We start from the raw sequence: 17,918 nt of genomic DNA on the forward strand, positions 1-17,918 counted from the left end.
AGGTTTGCATCCATTTATATAATGAAACCCTAACACCTGATGTGAGTATATTTAGAGATCGGGTCTTTAAGGAAGTAATTAAGGTTAAATGTGATCATAAACTTGGAACACTGATTCTATAGGATTAGTGTCCTTATAAGAGAGACGCTGGGGAGCGCTCTCTCTATCTCTCCCTTCCCTCCCCATGCATGTGTACACACACACACACACACACACACACACACACACACACACACACACCCCAAAACAAAACAAGGAAAGGCCATGTAAGGACATAGCAAGAATGCTATCATATGCAAGCCAGGAAGAGAACCCTCACCAGAAACCAATTCTGCTGCATCTTGATCATGGACTTCTAGTCACCAGAACTATGAAATATTAACTTATGTTGTTTAAGTCATTCAATCTATAATTTGTAAAAGCAGCCCAAGAAGGCTAAGACAAGCAGTAACCCAGGAGAGAGATGATAGTGACTCCATATAGCATATAAGCAAGGCTACAAGTAGATTTTGAGAAAGATTGAAAATTCACTTTTGCTTTTGTGCATATTGAGTTTGTCTATTAGACATCCAATGGAAATATAAGGAAGCCAATTGCATGTATATATCTGGAGTTTAGGGAAGAGGTCTAGATAAAAGTTGTACATTTGGTTCTTATCACGTGTAAATGATAGTAAGCCGTGATTAAAGCTGAGATCCCCAGGATAGAGAGTACAGATATTAAATTCAATATTGAGCCACAAAACACTCCAATATTTAGGGATGCTGAGAAAGAGTAGTGATCAGTGAAGGAAACTAAGAAGGCTTGAAAAGTAAAAAGTAAATCAAGAGAGCATGGATATCCTAGAAACTGAATGAAAACATTATTCTCACTTAGTGGGAGGGTGTAAAACATTATTCTCACTATGAGGAGGGTGTATTCTGTCAAAGGCTACTTATAGGTTGTATAAATTGATTAGAGAATTGGCCACTGGATTTAGCAGTATAGAGGACCTTGACAGAAGCAGATTTGGTGGAGTAGAGACAAAAATTTGGTTAGGCAGGTTAGGGAAACCATGAAAGGAGAAAAATTTGGGACAGTAAAAACAAAACTCTTTCAATTAAAAGGTGGGTACATAAATGAAGTAGAAGCCAGGGCATTAGTAGAGTCAACAGAATTTGACTTAAGGATTGGGTAAATAATGCTATATTTGTCTTTCGGCTAGGAATGATTAAGTAAAAATCAAGGATGATGATGATGTTAGAGACAGAGGTAAGGGTTTCTGGAATAATGTTCTTAGGCAGGTGAGGAGGAGTACATCCTAGTACACAGGTGAAAGTGTTGGCAATGCACAGAAACATTGTTAAGCAAAGTATGTCAATGCAATAGGTGCTTGCGTAGCTGAGGCTGAAGGGTTCTAGGGAGTTTCTTTTCAAGTTTCTTCAGTGTTCTCGATGAAGTACAAATCAAGGTCATCATTGAACTAGATGAGATATAAATAGCAGAAGAGTGAGAGTGTGGTCCTTCTAATAACAGCCTCCAAGTCTCCTTTCCACTACAGGAATACCCTCTTCCTCTTTCAGGGTGAATGTGACAATACCCACTAGCTCAGGGAGTGGCCTGCGATCCACATTTTGTTATTAACTGGCTGAGATAGATGACTGTATCAAGGATAAGCATGTGACCCCTGTCTAACCAATAAGACTCAAGAATTGGATTTTGAGATGGGATTCATATCTAAGATAGTGGTCTTTTTTGTGAATACTTACGCAAGCTAGTGATTCATCAGAATGAAATTAACACAATGGTATAAGATGAGGTAATTTGAATCCACTATAATTGAAAGAGACTTGATTAAAACTGACCGCACACTGGCACATGTTACTTAAATAACAGAATAACAAAGATTCTGAAATTCCTTTCAAACAAAACTGAACACTGATGATATGATGTCAAAGAAGCTAGATTCCTGCCCAGCTTTGTCTTTTGCAGAAGTGTAGAGTTCATAGCTCCTGTAACAGGCTGTTTTGCAGTGATTATTGTTATTCAAACTAAAGCAAGGGCTGACCATCTTTTACATGTTTCTTGATATAAAGAAAAGAATTAAGTATCAGATAATGAATAGTAATAATAATGGCAAGTATTTGCATAGCATTTACACCCAGAATTGTACTAAGTGATCCAAATACAAATGACTATAGGTGCATACACACAAGTGTAACTGTGTTCATTCCCTAAACTACTTTGTGAGGAAGATTTTATTATTAACCCATTTTACAAAGGGATGAAACTAAGGTGGAGAAGGGTGAAGAAACTTGTCAAAGACCCTATGATTTGATATAAAAAGATCCAAATTTTGAACCAAGAAACTCTGACTGCCAAATATGTGCTCTTATTATTTTTGGCCTCATAACAACATTTTTTTTTTTTTTTTTTTTAGTTAATGCAAACTGCTAGTACTAATCTATTAGAGTGAACCCATAATACTTGAATGCTGAATTCAATCAGGACAGCAATTCCTCAGACTCTCTAGTTTTAAGACCATGTCAGGTTAAACAATGCATAGAGATTATTGAGAGGGATTTCTGGGAAAGCTCATTTGAGGGCAAAACAAGAGCTAGAAGAGGTAGGTCTTTTGCTCTTCCTCAGTTAACTCTTCTGTTGCCTGGAAGATGAGTGTAAAGCCTGGAATATCAACAGTCATTTTAGCCAAGGAAGCAAAACCAAAGCTGAGAATTTCAAGGGAGAAAGAAAGAAAGAGGCTGAATGTCTGACACCTATGGTATTGCCATTCTGGCTACATGTGGTCTTCTTTTACATGGAGGAAGAGAACTCAGATGCATTCAAGCCATTATATTTGAGTTCTCTGGCAACATGCGAAAAAATGCTTAGCCTCATTAGTCATCAGAGAAATGCAAATCAAAACTGCAATGAGATACCTCTTTATAGCAGTAAGGATGGGTATCATTAAAGAAGTCAAACAGCAACAGGTGCTGGCAAAGCTACAGAGAAAAGGGAAAACTTCTACACTGTTGGTGGGAATATAAGCTAGTCCAACCTTTATGGAAAGCAGTGTGGCATTTTCTCAAAGAACTAAAAATTGAGCTAACATATAACCCAGCAATCCCACTTCTGGCAATACATCCAGAAGAATATAAATCACTCTACCAAAAACACCTGCACATATATGATCACAGCAGCACTATTCACAATAGCAAAAACATGGAACCAACCCAGATGCTCATTGAAAGTGCCCTGGATAAAGAAAATGTGGTGCATATGCACAGTCCTAAAGAATAACAAAATCATGTCCTTTGCAGCAATATGGCTGCAACTGGAGATCATTCTAAGTGAACTATGATGGAAACAAAAAACAGAATAACACATGTTCTCACTCATAAGTGATCCTTAAACATTGGACACAGAAACACAAAGGTGGGAACAAAAATGCTGGACACTGCTGAAGGAGGGAAAAAGGAGGTATAAGGGGCACACAACCACACCGTGGATGCCATGTCCACTACAGGGGGAGGGAGGGCTTCCTAGAAGCCCAAACCTCACCTGCACGCTATTTACTTATGTAGTAAGTCCACACATGTATGCTAAACTAAGATATTAATTAACGTTAAAGAAGAAACTATGCTAAAATAAGATATTAATTAACGTTAAAGAAGAAAATGTCAAACTGAATTAATGAAATCTGTGGAACTAAGGAAAAAGAATGATCAATCCGAACATAAGGTTTTTGAATTTTAAGTTCCTCAAAAGTTTCTATAAGACAAGCAGCCAATGTTCTTGGATATGGTTTGAACTCTGTATGCAATAAAAGCATTTGAACTCCATGAACTCATTGACCAGAAGCCTACACCCCAATGGATGTCTGTTATTTGATTTTAGTTTGTAATAGAAAATACTCTTTAATATATACTGAACATAATATTAAGACAAAAATACATTACTCATAAAAACATATGCAAAATTCAAAAAAATGATTTTGTTTCAAGTACAGAAATAATAGTTGGCAAAGTGCTCACAATTTTCTTTTATTATATAAAGTTCTGAAGTTTGTTAAGCAGCTAAAAGGACCAGAAGCCCTAATTTCTCAAAATAAGCTACATGCATAACAAAATGAAGATGGTTTATCCTCAAATAATTTATTATTTTATTTCATTGGGAATTTGTCACATATTTACATATCAATACAGGTGTTTCTGGAATGTCGGGTCTGTCCCATTAATTTCCCTTCAATTTTTTATTTATTTCCTGAAATATTTTCTGTATTACTTGTGCTCTTAAAATCATGCAGTCTTATAAGTGCACTGTCTTCTCTCAGAAGACCTGCAAGCACAGCACCTGACGTGTATGTCTTCCCAAATGCTTTCTTATGTTGGTGACAGAGTAAATCCCTCATCATGAAGGAAGCTGTGTTTGTTTTTTGTTCCAGGATGTATCCCAAGTCTCTAGAACAGAGCTGACAAATAAGTGCTTAGCGAGTATTTGTTGGTGTTGAATGAATTGGATAAACAGAGGACTTTATAGGAGGTTTTTATCATTGTGAGATACAAGCACAGAATTAATGTCTTTGGAAGAAATCTGGTTGACTTCACGTGTCCACAAAATAAATGCAACATGCCAAGTAAATGAACAGATAAAACCTAATATAGTGGAGCAAGTCTCCAGTCTCAAGGTATGCATATTCTAGTTTCAACTTCTCTGCTTGCTGTCTTATTTGCCCTGTTTTCATTGTTTTTTGTTTTTGTTTTACAATTTTTATTTTAGATTCAGTGGGTACACATTTATGGACATATTGCATAGTGGTGAGAATTGAGTCTCAAGTGGTCCATTTCCCAGATAGTGAACATTGTACCCAATCTGTAATTTCTGAATCCAAACCTCCCTCCCCATCTCTTATTGGTGTCCCCATGTCTATTATTTCTATCTTTGTGGCCATTTAACTACCACATGTTAAGTAAGAGCATGCAGTGTTTGGCTTTCTGTTTCTGAGTCCATTCACTTTATATGAACATCTCTAGCTCCACCATGTTGCTGCAAAAGACATGATTTCATTCTTGTTTATGGCTGCCCACCAACAATTGTCTATTTTCTTATTCTATTCACAGCACACAGGCCAGAAAGACCTCAAAGTTTGAAAAATTTGACATCTGTCTCCAAGGGCATATTAATTTCTTAATGGTAGTAATTTTTTTGTTTGTTTTTACTTAGGTGTATTAACTACCATATAAAGACTCGGACCAGGGTAAGTGCAGATAATTTATTGATCTCACATCAGAGAGAGAGGTTATCAACCTGTCTGTGAATTTAAATTGACAAAATTTAGAGAGAATAGAAACATTGCTTAGATAATTGCTCTGCATCAATCAGATAGTGATGTTCACCCTAACAACAACAAAAAAAAAAAAAAAACAGTGAAGGATGGAGAATAAGGAGGTTGGACAGCTTTCAAGACTCATGACTTTTAAAGATTATTTTACTGAGGAGAAATTTATATCACAGGCAATTAAACATTTTAAAGTGTACAATTCAATGTTATGTATGCATTCACAATGTTCTGTAACCGCCATGTCTCTCTAGTATCAAACATTTTTTATCATCTCAAAAGAATACCCTGTCCCCATTAAGAAATCATTCCCCATTTCTCCTGGTCCTATCCACTTTCTGTCTCTATGGATTCACCTATTTGGACAATTCCTATAAATGAGTTGTACAGTATGTGATCATTTTTCTTGTTGTTTCTTTCACCAAGCATAAAATATCTTCACGATCCATCTACATGGTAGCATATATCAATCAGCACTTAACCCTCTTTATGGATAAATAGCATTCCATTGACATACTTGTATATCCCTTTGTCTGTTGATGGAAATCTGGGTTGTTTCCACCTTTTGACTACTGAGAATAATGCTGGAATAAACATCCATGTACCTGTTTCTGTGTAAACATATGTTTTCATTGGTTATATACCTACAGGAGGAATTGCTGAGTCACATGGTAATTCTTTGTTTAACTTTGTAAGGAACTATCAAACTGTTGTTCACTATGGATGCATCATTTTAAATCCTCATCAGATATAGAATTCCTATTTTTTCACATTCTGGCCAATTCTTATTTTCCTTTTAAAATACTTTCATAACCATCCTAGTGCTTATGATCTATATTTAGAAGTTTTATTATCTTATAGTTAATTATTATCATACTTATCAACAATTCCTACTATTCTTCAGTGTTATTCATAAGAGTTACTTCTTTCTTTTTTTTTTTGGACTCAGAGTTTCATTCTGTTGCCCATGCTGGAGTGCAGTGGCACACTCATGACCACCGCAGACTTGGCCTGCTGGGCTCAAGTGGTCCTTCCACCTCAGTCTTCTAAGTAGCCGGAACCACAGATGCACACTGCCATGCCTGGCTAGGTTTTTTATTTATTGTAGAGATGAGGTCTTGCCAAGTTGCCCAGACTGGTTTCGAACCCATGGGCTGAAGCAATCTTCTCGCCTCTGCCTCCCAAAGTGCTGGGATTACAGGCGTGAGTCACTATGCCCAGCTAAGACATACTTATTTCTATTAGTCTACTGAACATCAAATTGACATCACAATAGACGTTAAAATATACCTACTCAAACTATATTTATTTTTCCTACTTTTTCCTCTCTTCCTTTCTGCTTTTATTGATGACAACATTGTCCACTTAAAATGTCCAAAACAAAAAAGTAAATATTATCCTGTTACTACTTTTCCTGTAGTTTCTATGAATGTTCATGAAATCAATGGGTTCTCTCTCTAAACATTCTTTGATTCTATCCCTTTTCTTCTGCTACCAATGTTTTCTTCTGAAATAATCTAATCATATCTCATCTGGACTAATTCAGTAGTCTCCTAACTTTTCTTCCTGTCTCTGGTAATGTCTACCTTTCCATTTTTTTCTGCAACAATTCCATATCTTTCTAAAGTACAAATAGGATCATAGTAATAATAAGAAAAGCTTTAGTTAAGCAAGATAAATAAGTTCTGGAAATCTGTTATATAGCATAGTACTTTTTGCTGACAACACGGTATTGCATTCTTAAAATTTGGGCCGAGCTCGGTGGCTCAGCCTGTAATCCCGCGCCTTTGGGAAGCTGAGGTGAGTGGATTGTCTGAGTCCGCGGGTTCGAGATCTGCCTGGGCAGCGAGACCTCATCTCTTACAATAAATAAAAAAATCAGCTGGGCGTGGTAGCACGTGCCTGTAATTCCGGCTACTTGGAAGGCTGAGGCGGAAGGATTACCGGAGCCCAGCAGGCGAGGCTACGGTGGCCGGGAGCGGCCACTGCACTCCAGACTGGGCGACCTAGTGGGACTCCAACTCAAAAAAAAAAAAAAATTTGCTAAGAGGGCAGATCTGTGCTAAGTATTCTTATTCACCCCCTAACTCACCCCAATATCAATAAAGAGGGTAAGAAGAAACTTTGGGAGATGCAAAATATGTCTATGGCCATGATGGTGATGTGATGGTTCACAGAGGTATACTATTCTCCAAGCTCATGGGGTTGTACATGTTAAATATGTGTAGATGTTTTAATGTCAGTCTTATCTCAGTAAAGTGATTTAGGGAAAAAAAGAATGGCTAATAATTATTGTTATTTAGTATTAGTATTTACTGAACATCAAGCATTGTTTTAAGAGCTGTATACATATTATGATTCAAAACTATATTGGCTTGCTATAGCCTATAAGAATAAACATATATTTATGTTTTTAACATGACTCATAATACCCTTCTAATCTGGGCCTCAACCTCTTTTTCTACCTATATCTTCACTGACACTGAAAGAGCTCTCTTTACTGAGTATACCATGTTCTTTCATCCCTTAATGTCATTGTAGAGTATATTCTCTTGGGTCTTGCCCAGAGCATATGTCTGAAAAACTCCTACTCATCTTCCAAGAATCAATTCAAATGTTGACTCAGCTACTTACCCAATTAGTTCTTCTAGGGAGGATTTGTGCTACTGTTTTATATCACAACTTGTATATACCTCTTTTGCAATGCCTTTACCTTGTGTTGTCATTATTCTTTCCAGTTTATTCTGCTGCCATCCACTATACTAAATTAGTTGAATGCAAGAACTATATTTTTATTAGGTTCTCAATAAAACTTTCCTAAGCAAATGAGAGAACCAAACACACAAAAGTAATCTACTTGGCTTCAAAATATATGCAGCCTAATTCATATATCCAGAAAGCAGTAGCCAAACTTCCCTGCATAGTTTTCATTAAGAAAATGAACCTAGCCAGACTCAGTAGCTCAGCCTGTAATCCCGCGCCTTTGGGAGGCTGAGGTGAGTGGATTGCCTGAGCCCACGGGTTCGAGACCCACCTGGGCAGCAAGACCTCAGCTCTACAATAAATCAAAAAATCAGCCGGACGTGGTAGCGCAAGCCTGTAATTCCGGCTACTTGGAAGGCTGAGGCGGAAGGATCGCCGGAGCCCAGCAGGTCGAGGCTGCGGTGGCCAGGAGCGGTCACTGCACTCCAGTCTGGGCAACAGAGTGAGACTCCAACTCAAAAAAAGAAAATGAACCTTATTATTAAATACACTAATGGAATGAATAACACCTCTCACTCTCTCTCCTTTTCTTTCTCTCTTTCATTTAAAGTACTAAGTTCATCTTTCTTCTTCTCAAAACAAAACCAAAATAAATATAGAAAGCCTAGAAATTCCATATTCTAAATTAAAAATTCCGCTGCCTAGTTTTAATCAGAAAATTAGAAACACTAATGAAAGGGAGTGAGGTCTTCCCTTCTTCCTTCCCTTTTTCCCTCCCTCTATCTCTTAACTTAAAGTTCAAAGATAATCTTTCTTCATCTAAAATAAATTTAGAGTATGGAATACCATATTTTTAGGCTTTCTATATTCATCTTGGTTTTTGTTTTAAGATGAAGAAAGATGATCTTAGTACCTCAAGTAGGAGGGAGGAGGGAGAGAGAAAAATAAACATAGTAAATTAGAAATATGGTAGTTATACTGCAAACTAAAACCTCTAAGAAAACTCTTCTTATATTAACATAGAGACAAATGTTGATGAACAATATGATAGCAGATAAAAAGACTGCATGCATCTCCAGAATATGTAAGTACTGTCTCTACCCCTTATTAACAGCGTGACACTGTGTTACCTTTCCGAGCCTGTTTCCTCACGTAAAAAGTGAAAATACTCCCCATCCCACATACACAAAGTATTGGTGTGAGGATCAAGAAAGATGATGCTTTAGAAAGGATGCTATGAAACATGACGTGCTGTACTGCAAAGTGTGTATTCACTCACCAAACACAGTTCTTGCAGGCACAGATTCTCTGTTAAGCCAGAATGACACTTGGGAGAGAATGACAGTCATGATGCAAGGCAGATATGTCTGAATCACAAAGTACCCAATTTTTCTTTTCAAGTGGAAATGAGCTGTCATTACAGTATATTCACCTGGAAGAAAAATGTAAGAAGCTTAAGGACTAATAGTCAATAGTTTGAAGCTTTTTGGAAACAGAAGGAATCAGAGATAGAACAAACTCTGATTTAAAAATGTATATATATGCTTTCTCACATACACGTCATGAAATTTGTATCATCTTTAATTCCTCATTAGCAAGCCAGAGTATTGAAAATAAAATTTTAATAATATCTAGACACTTGCAATGCATGTCCTATGGTATAATAAAGGTTGAATTTCTCTTATCCAAAATACTTGGGGCCAGAGGTGTTTTGGATTTGGAATTTTTTCAGATTTAAGAATATTTCTATTATTATCAATCGAATATCCCTAATCACCAAATCCGAAATCTGAAATGCACTAATGAGCATTTCTTTTGCGTGTCGTGTCAGTCATTGAAAATTTTCAATTTTGGAGCAATTCGGATTTTAGATTTTAGGATTAAAGAGACTCAACCTGTATTTGATTTTTTTCTTGAGATCATGCTTACTGATCAAGGAAATTCAAAGTTCATTAATACTCTCTACCAATAGATTCTACTTGCTTGGGCCCCTCATTTCCTCTGGTATCAAACACGGGTCTCTGCGCTGATCTAATTCAGTCCTCCTGGGCTCTTTAAAGTTTTGCTTTCTGGCCACATCTCCAAAATTGGTCTTCTGGTCCACATTCGCCCACTTCTCTTTGTCATTATTATTATTATTGGTATATTAAAATCATATACGTAAGTGCAAAATGGAAAATAAAGTATATGAACAAGTATTGCATAATATGTAAATCAGAAAATTTTCAAGGAAAAATGATCAGAATGGAGTGTACTTTTATGCTAGAGTTGTGGGGTACAAGTGAGGATTTACCACATAAGTAAGGAGCATGGTGAATTTTGGCTTCTAGTGGGTCCTTACTCTCCGTTATAGTAGACTGGTACCCAGCATTAAGCCTGTCACTGTTTCTGAATTTCTCACTGTTGCATGTCCATTCTAGTTTGTTTTAGTCACTTCTAGCTAATCCTCACATCTACCTTTCTCTCTGCTTTCTGGGTTTTAATCACTGCCAGATGAAAAATAATTAGTCCACACAGCTGCATTTTTTTAAAGATGAAGGTGGCCTTTAGAGAGAAAATCAGCTTTCCACCCAGGCCAGTAGTAATTAGCCATAATTCAAAAGTTGAATAATCATAAATTATCCAGAATGGGGGAGCAAGAATTAGAAAACTAAAGAATTGTTATCACATTTTGGAAGGCAAATGTTAAAATTTGCTGGTCTGAGAAGACACACGCTTTTAGAATACATAGTTTATTTTAGGCCAGTGTTTCTCAAACTTTAATGTACATATGACTTTTTGTGGAATCTTGTTAAACTGCAGATCTGATTTAGAAAGGGTTAAGGCCTAAGATTCTGAATGCCTAAAAAGTTTCCAAGCATCATCTATGCTGTTTGTTCTGAGAACTTAAGAGCAAAAGATTTTAAGCAATCTGACACATTTCCAATGACTTTAACCCATTAATATTCTTAGACACTAGCCTCTGTTCAAACTCATGTTACTAACCTGTACTGGACTTAATTGTCTCCTTTCCAATTGATTGGCCCAGCAGATCATACTGATTTAACCTGGAGCCATCAGGAGCAACCTGTACTGAATCAGACGCATTGTAAGTCCAAATATAAGTGACCTCTGATGTTGTGTATGCATCTGTAGAAAATCAGAAGAAAAAAATATTGTAAGCACTTTAATAAGAACCACGGAGTGCTATATCAAAGACTGTGTATTTCATAGAATCATTGTTCACTAAAAAAATAACTAAAGAGCACATATTTTAGTGCAAAAATGTTTCCATATTGAATTTACTTCAATATGAAGTGGGTGAAGCAGACCAAAAGTGACGATTACGACCATGAGAGTATTTTCATTGCAATGACTTTGAGAAGTGAAGAGGCGTTTTCTTTTTAAAAGCTGAAAAGATCACTGGGCCTTAAGATGGTTATAGTATCTTCTTAGTCCCATGGTGGCACAGGAAGACAATGTGGTAAACAGGTTGAGAATGCCCATAGTCTAGCCAAACAGTCTATTTAGAAATAGCAATCACTCATGAAATAATACTAATAAACTATAATGATATTACTTTTCTGGACATAAAAGTAGCCTGGTGAAGAGTTAAATGCCTTAGCTATCATGGCAGAATCCCATTTGTTAGAAGAATAAAAATTGATTATTTTAGAAGATGTAAAATAAATCACAATGCTATAAGAGCAAGTTGCAAGTCCCTTTCAAAGCATGTTTATTTTTTAATGAATTAATGCAGGCAGACATCACTAGACTACGTTTTCATAGCAGCCCAGTTATGTTATAGATTGGCAGGAAGTGTCAAATATAAGAGACCAGATATAACTTTCTGATGTATTGGCCAGGATATGGAACTTAGCAGAAGAGAGGTGACCGTAGAGTAGGTCTAAGTGACATATCCAGTCTTAGTGTTTCTCTGGCACAGGCATTTCCCTTGTTTCTGGACTGTTCCCTAGAAGGACAACTGACCTCTCTGTGTAGAGTTTCTCTCCACAGTTCAATAGACATAAAACTCTTGCTATACTACAGATTTTTATAAGAACTTCTGTGAGATTGTGCTCAAGAGAATGTTTAGAGATATTAGTGACTCCTGAAAACTCAGCATCACAGTCACATTCTCAACTGATGAGGAGAAAGATCTGGTTGACTCTGGCAATAGCTCTGTCTTCAGTTCTCCGGGACACTGAAAATCTCACTTCTCTACCCTCTGTATGTTTTCTAGGTTTAATACCCCTGTGCTGCAATGGTCTTTGTTCTGAAATTGATCCAAGGTCTATGATCACAAGTCAATTTCCAACCAGTCATCAGTAATAATGGAGTGAATGTTTATGAGTTTGTTTATGAGTTTGTTATGAGTGAATGTTTATGAGTTTGTTTTTAATGACATGCTACAATATTGCCTGGTTTTCTGAATGCCACTAATAAGTGTTAATATCAGTGGAATACTATTTTCATCTATATTCAGTAGTAAATTATATTATGTGAAATAATTTTTTAAATAGGATTCTTAAAAAAGTATGTATACATTTATATCTATATAATTTTAATAGCAGAGACACATTCGTGTTTGCATATGAATGAATTATATTTATGAGATTTGATTTTCTAGTTAATTAATTTCAATTCATTAATCATTAATGAATGAGAAGATTTTTAAATGTGGATAACTAGCGATTCATTTGCAGATTAAGTGGCTTGTTTTGTTTCCTCCTTGAATATATATTCTAGCCCTCTCTAATGAAATTTCAAATGGCACGGAATTTAACAGAACAAAAACCAAGTTACATGTGCAACTTTACATCTGGAGAAACTCTTAATACCCTATAGCTGTGATTCTTAATAACTCTTAGAAGTTTTTTTTTTTTTAAGTGTAAGTATACTACTTTTGAATTATAACGTTACTTTTAAATACAAATAAGAAAAAAGGCCAGACTCGGTGGCTCAGCCTGTAATCCCAGCACTTTGGGAGGCTGAGGTGAGTGAATTGCCAAGTTTGCGGGTTCAAGGCCAGTCCGGGCAACTTGGCGAGACCTCATCTCTACAATAAATAAAAAATTAGCCACTGCAGAAGCGTATGCTGCTAGTTCCGGCTACTTGGAAGGCTGAGGTGGAAGGATCATCAGAGCCTAACGGGTCGATGCTGGGGTGACTGTGAGCATGCCGCTGCACTCCAGCCTGGGCGATGGAGTGAGACTCCAACTCAAGAAAAAAAAAGAAAGAAAGAAATGAAACCCTATAAAAGTGATGACATTTTAAAGAATAAAATGCCGATAGGCAGGAACTCTGTATGATTCATGAGTATACTTCTAGCATCTGGTACAGGGCCTGACACACAGGAAAAGTTCTCAGTCCATTCTTGCTAAATGAATGAATAAACTAATAGTATTTTATTTATGTTATTTATTGTCGTGGAAGATGGAAATCTAGAGAAGAGCTCAAGAATTTATTAAGGAAAATGACTGATGCTTCTTATGTCTTTTAAGAAGACAGTTACTGCATTTCATTAATTAGATAGGAATATGGTTTTTAGATTTTGTGTCTGGTGAAATAACATGTAGCAAATGGTTATGCAATACAGAATCAGGCTCCCCCAATACACTAATATACTTATAAACCAAGATGCCATAATAATGTTTGTCAATAAAATATCAAAGACAGTTTTACAAAATTCACTGTAAATTCCACCTTTAAATTAGACTGTCATTAAATAATTTTATTTAATTCTATTGAATAATCCATTTGTGAGTCCTAGGCTGCATTAAACAGATGCATACTGACAAATTCTTAATATTTGGTAACCAATAAAAATATTCCAAAGTCATTTTTTGTTATTACTTTTTAGCCCAAAAGACAATCTGCAATTTCTTTTAGGTTAAAAAATATGCCTAGACTTCCATTCATTGGATTTTTAAATCAAGTTAAACAGCAAGGCAAAGTATTAAGGCATGAGACAACAGGAATACACAAGACAAGACTGAGTTTAAAACAGTAAACATATTTTTTTAAATGCTTCTTTTATTTGAGAACAATGATGAAGTTCCAGAAATTCAGTTGTTTTTTTTGAGGGGAAGACTTTTAAGTAAGAGAGAAATAAATGACTAGAAGTAAAAGTCATAACTGCTTCTGCTAAACTTTGTTGTTCCAACATCATAAGGTTTGACTTGGCTTGGTGTCCATACTTTTAACACTTATACATCAAGCACCTACTGTAGGCAAGGATAAACAAAAGAATATAAAAATGGTTTGCTCAGAAAATAAATGTAAAGAAAACAAAATAAATAATAATTATTTAAAGAGCAAATGTCTAACGGCAACCTTTGTGTGATGCTCACATCACTTCTGGATACCGAAAACTTATTCTCAAGCATGCGATATTTCACTATGCTATAAATACACTAGAAGGGATTTTAAGATTCCATTTAAAACATTTTCAAGGGCATTTGTTTTATTTTCAGAATTGAGACATCACATCATTTATATTTGATGTCTTAATGGCAATACCTTGTCCACTAAAAATAAAATAAAAAGGAAAAAGTCTTTCCTTCTTACATCATTATTACATCTTGAATAAATTTTTTTATATCAAGGCTTTTCTATTTTTTCTTGAATGCCACTTATGCAATGTAAAGAAGTTTTTTTCTGCTGCGTGTGCTGTGGTTTTTCTCAGCATCATGTTTACGTTGTATAACATGATTGACTATCTTAAATAATACTGAAAGAAATGCCAGGATTAAAGTGATGGTTTCCATGACAATAAAAGAAGCCTTTGTTGTTAAACAAAGAAGAGATTCTCAAAGAAAATTGAGAACCAACACCTTTCGTAAGAACAAACAAGATTAAACTCATTCCACAAAACTGTGGTTATCAACATAATTAAAGGGCTTTGCATTCATATTAGACATCATTCTTTTCTTTTGCTTAATACTGTCTGTGAGACAAAGGCCCACTATTCAGGCATACATATTTTTAATCAGGAGAGACTGGTGCATTTCTATTCAACAGAGAATAAAAAGTCAAAAGCCACTAAGAATGGACAAAGATGGGGGTGCCAAATAAAGCATCCTCTCTAAAAAGGTCAGGAGATGGGTCACACACGAGAGGGAAGCTGCTTATCTGTGTTCATGGATTTATTCTGAACTGCTTGGAATGTCATGTGGGCCTAGGGAGATGATTTGACCTTCCCTCTTTTCAATTATTCCAGAAGTGTGATGCTTCTGCTTGACATACAAGATATAACCCCTATGACCTAAAGAGTGGCCAGCGGCACTGAGGCGACCCTGAAATATTCCATGCACACAGAAAGTGCCTGCATGTAGCAATCCAGACACATCATCTCCTTCAAATTAATTTTAGAAAATAAAAACAAATTCCTACCATGAGTTAAACAGCAGAAAGACAACTGCACAAATTCAGCCCCTGTGCCTATCACTTGCCAACAGGCTGATTACCACTTTAATAAACAATAGAATCTATCATTTACAATTCATTCTCAGTTGAAAAAGAAACACGTATTGTGCTTGGAAAAGCATGTCTAGTGCTTGGAAAGGAGGGTAAATTACAGTCCCAACCTCCAAGGAACTCCTGGTTTGATTTTACACGTGTACTTATTTTTATCGGCAGTAAAATAAGTGATGATTTAAGCATCACTATTAAAATAGAATGACATTCGAGAGAACTAAAGGGCTTGTCCGTTAGTTCCTTGAGGGCAATCAGCATGTCTTTTACCTCTGTATCTTAATAGACATGTACTAAGCATACCATAATAGAAAATCAAGCAGTGCTGCTACCTCTTATCTTATTGACCCAAAACATGTACCTTCATCCCTGTACTTACAGCTGCCAAATTTCAGAGGACATGAGTGAGCATCCATTGGAAAATCCTCCAAGTGCATAGGACATTCAGCTTGAACTGTAAGCCTAAAAGTCAAAATTCCACTCTTTGTTTAAGTACATTTGCAAGCCAAGAAAAATCACTCATCACTGTTGTCAGCAGAAGGTATGATGAGGTTGAGCCTTCATTACAATATTGTATTAGGCTAATTCACATTTAAATGCCTTTTTGTTCATTCACATTGAGGTGATCCCTCAGAAGACACTGGTATATACAAAATCTAAGCATAAATAACAAAAACATCAGCATAGCCAGAAAGCAAGCACTGTTAGGATCCACAACTGTTTACTCCTGTAGATAATTTCATTAAAGTTTGAATCATATCAAATTAATGCTATATATGTTAATTTACTTACAAAATGGCAGTTTCATATGATTCAATCTAATACATAATATCCAATTTACTTGGAAGCCTTATTAAATAAGGTCTATCTCTCTGAATTAAAAAAAGTTTTTGTTTACTTTAGAGTAACTTCATAAAGAAGATTAATATATTAAAGTCTTGCTTAAAAATCACTTAAACTGCTGGGTTCAGTGGCTCAGCCTGTAATCCCGCGCCTTTGGGAGGCTGAGGTGAGTGGATTGCCTGAGCCCGTGGGTTCAAGTCCCGCCTGGACAACTTGGCAAGACCTCATCTCTACAATAAATCAAAATGAGTCGGGCGTGGTAGCGTTCATCTGAGTTCCAGCTACTTGGAAGGCTGAGGTGGAAGGATCGCTGGAGCCCAGCAGGTCGAGGCTGCAGTGGCCGGGAGCGGCCACTGCACTCCAGTCTGGGTGACAGAGTGAGACTCCAACTCAAAAAAAAAAAAAAAATTACTTAAACTTTTGATGGAATATATGATAAAATGTTAAAAATAAAGCTGTATAAGCAAAATTCAAGTCATAGTCTTAACGCTGTACTTAATAAAAATGTGTGAAGAATAATTAACCAAAAAATCAGTTCCTAATAACTGAAGCGATTCTTAAGATTTAACACTCTAGCCGGGCTCGGTGGTTCAGTCTGTAATCCCGAGCCTTTGGGAGACTGAGGTGAGTGGATTGCCTGAGCCCGCGGGTTCAAGACCCACCTGGGCAGCGAGACCTCATCTCTACAATAAATCAAAAAATCAGCCGGGCGTGGTAGCGCATGCCTGTAATTCCGGCTACTTGGAAGGCTGAGGAGGAAGGGTCGCTGGAGCCCAGCAGGTCGAGGCTGTGGTGGCCGGGAGCGGCCACTGCACTCCAGTCTGGGTGACAGAGTGAGACTCCAACTCAAAAAAAAAAAAAAAATTACTTAAACTTTTGATGGAATATATGATAAAATGTTAAAAATAAAGCTGTATAAGCAAAATTCAAGTCATAGTCTTAACGCTGTACTTAATAAAAATGTGTGAAGAATAATTAACCAAAAAATCAGTTCCTAATAACTGAAGCGATTCTTAAGATTTAACACTCTAGCCGGGCTCGGTGGTTCAGTCTGTAATCCCGAGCCTTTGGGAGACTGAGGTGAGTGGATTGCCTGAGCCCGCGGGTTCAAGACCCACCTGGGCAGCGAGACCTCATCTCTACAATAAATCAAAAAATCAGCCGGGCGTGGTAGCGCATGCCTGTAATTCCGGCTACTTGGAAGGCTGAGGAGGAAGGGTCGCTGGAGCCCAGCAGGTCGAGGCTGTGGTGGCCGGGAGCGGCCACTGCACTCCAGTCTGGGTGACAGAGTGAGACTCCAACTCAAAAAAAAAAAAAAAATTACTTAAACTTTTGATGGAATATATGATAAAATGTTAAAAATAAAGCTGTATAAGCAAAATTCAAGTCATAGTCTTAACGCTGTACTTAATAAAAATGTGTGAAGAATAATTAACCAAAAAATCAGTTCCTAATAACTGAAGCGATTCTTAAGATTTAACACTCTAGCCGGGCTCGGTGGTTCAGTCTGTAATCCCGAGCCTTTGGGAGACTGAGGTGAGTGGATTGCCTGAGCCCGCGGGTTCAAGACCCACCTGGGCAGCGAGACCTCATCTCTACA

At 36.8% G+C, this 17,918-nt stretch overlaps 1 protein-coding gene across 6 annotated transcripts in view; it reads right to left on the reverse strand.

Moving 5' to 3' along the window:
* Positions 1 to 17,918, reverse strand: part of GABRA2 (gamma-aminobutyric acid type A receptor alpha2 subunit) — a 145,360-nt gene that overhangs the window by 39,366 nt on the left and 88,076 nt on the right. For 5 of the 6 annotated variants that reach the window (XM_021715567.1, XM_021715568.1, XM_021715569.1 and 2 more), the window contains 3 exons: positions 15,855 to 15,937; positions 11,006 to 11,149; positions 9,300 to 9,452 (listed from right to left, as the gene is read on the reverse strand). In XM_021715567.1, the coding sequence (XP_021571242.1) occupies positions 9,300 to 9,452; positions 11,006 to 11,149; positions 15,855 to 15,937 (380 nt within the window). The remainder of the gene's footprint in view (positions 1 to 9,299; positions 9,453 to 11,005; positions 11,150 to 15,854; positions 15,938 to 17,918) is intronic. The other variant, XM_021715571.1, reaches the window with a different exon arrangement.

Source organism: Carlito syrichta, unplaced genomic scaffold (assembly GCF_000164805.1).
Source record: "Carlito syrichta isolate Samal-C Ts95f unplaced genomic scaffold, Tarsius_syrichta-2.0.1 Scaffold307196, whole genome shotgun sequence".
Lineage (NCBI taxonomy): Eukaryota > Metazoa > Chordata > Mammalia > Primates > Tarsiidae > Carlito > Carlito syrichta.